General features: G+C 34.2%; 1 protein-coding gene across 1 annotated transcript in view; it reads right to left on the bottom strand.

Annotated features, from left to right (window-relative positions):
- The window catches only part of LOC106476343 (otopetrin-2-like), a 19137-nt gene that overhangs the window by 13958 nt on the left and 3845 nt on the right, over positions 1–1334 (bottom strand). The window contains exon 3 of the mRNA XM_022380239.1: positions 582–810. Within this exon, the coding sequence (XP_022235947.1) occupies positions 582–810 (229 nt within the window). The remainder of the gene's footprint in view (positions 1–581; positions 811–1334) is intronic.

The raw sequence follows: 1334 nt of genomic DNA, 5'->3' as shown, positions 1-1334 counted from the left end.
TAGAACTCACAGTTTTCATAAATTTTACTAATATAAACTGTAATGTTTTTATATATTAAAATTGGTACCGTTTATTGAAGAAAATAACTGTTTTTTTAAGAACTCCATTTTATCAATACTACATTCAAAGATTACGTCAATAAAGATATAATCAAACCCTCACGAACAGTCCTAGTGAATGTCATGTTATTGTTGTGAGGAGAGTACTTGTATTTAAAATTGTGTTCTGTGATAAAGAAATGATTGTTGCACATACCACAGTTATTTTTATAATTGTCTGAATCTTGAATACCCGAAGTGTGAATTTTGTTTGTGGTGCCATTTAATAGACGGCGAAGGAGTTTTGGTTACATACATAGATACTGACATACACGCTACGTACGTATACTCTGTATGCGTGATAACTACGATATATTTCACAAATCCAGTTCAAAGATTTCAACAATTTAAAATTTTATATGACTTAAAAACAAACCCCCAAGCAATAAGACAAAAGAATAATTCAATCTTATCACAGTGTCATATCTTGAATACCTTTAATTTCTAATCTCAAGAATGTAATAAACATTTCTTCCACTCACATTTCTTGTTGCCAGGTTACTGCTCGTCCATCTTTCCGTAACATCACATTGTTAGTGGGGAGGCTGGAGCACGAGCCAAAGAAAGAACTATTTCTGGACAGTGGAGTGTGTTGAATCTCTACGCTTGGGTGTGTTTGAAGCCTAACAGAAGCAGGATTGAAATTGGTGTTGGTTCCAAGACCAGAATCCTCACTTCCTTTTATTGGAAACCTCCCAGGACTTGGTAAGTCTATAAAAGAACAGTCGTTAATCAAACCGATACTCCAGTAAAAGTGAAATTCGCCAATAAAAACTTTCTGATCTCCTTTCTGTTGGTTAGTAGGTGGTGGAACAACACATGGATACGAGAGAGTAAACAGTTCAAAAACAAAACTTCGAGTTACCTCCCCTCATGTCTTATCTTTTAGTGAAATGTTTGGAACTGATTGCAGGTCTTTAGGGATGAAAAATGGTCTTGTATGTTACTGTTGTTACTTGGAGAATTGTGTTTGTCAACTGTTTGTTACGAAAACATCTAATTTTTAGAGGATTGGTGTTTGTCCATTGTTTTGGATAACTGTTTCTAATATCAGGGAATTTGTGTTTGTCCATTGTGTTTGATAACTGTTTCTAATATCAGGGGATTTGTGTTTGTCCATTGTGTTTGATAACAGTTTCTAATATTAGGGGCTTTGTGTTTGTCCATTGTGTTTGATAACAGTTTCTAATATTAGGGGATTTGTGTTTGTCCATTGTGTTTGATAACAGTTTCTA

Source organism: Limulus polyphemus, unplaced genomic scaffold (assembly GCF_000517525.1).
Source record: "Limulus polyphemus unplaced genomic scaffold, Limulus_polyphemus-2.1.2 Scaffold10337, whole genome shotgun sequence".
Taxonomy (NCBI): domain Eukaryota; kingdom Metazoa; phylum Arthropoda; class Merostomata; order Xiphosura; family Limulidae; genus Limulus; species Limulus polyphemus.
Note: the sequence above shows the minus strand (reverse complement) of the source record. Positions and strands in the feature narration are given on the sequence as shown.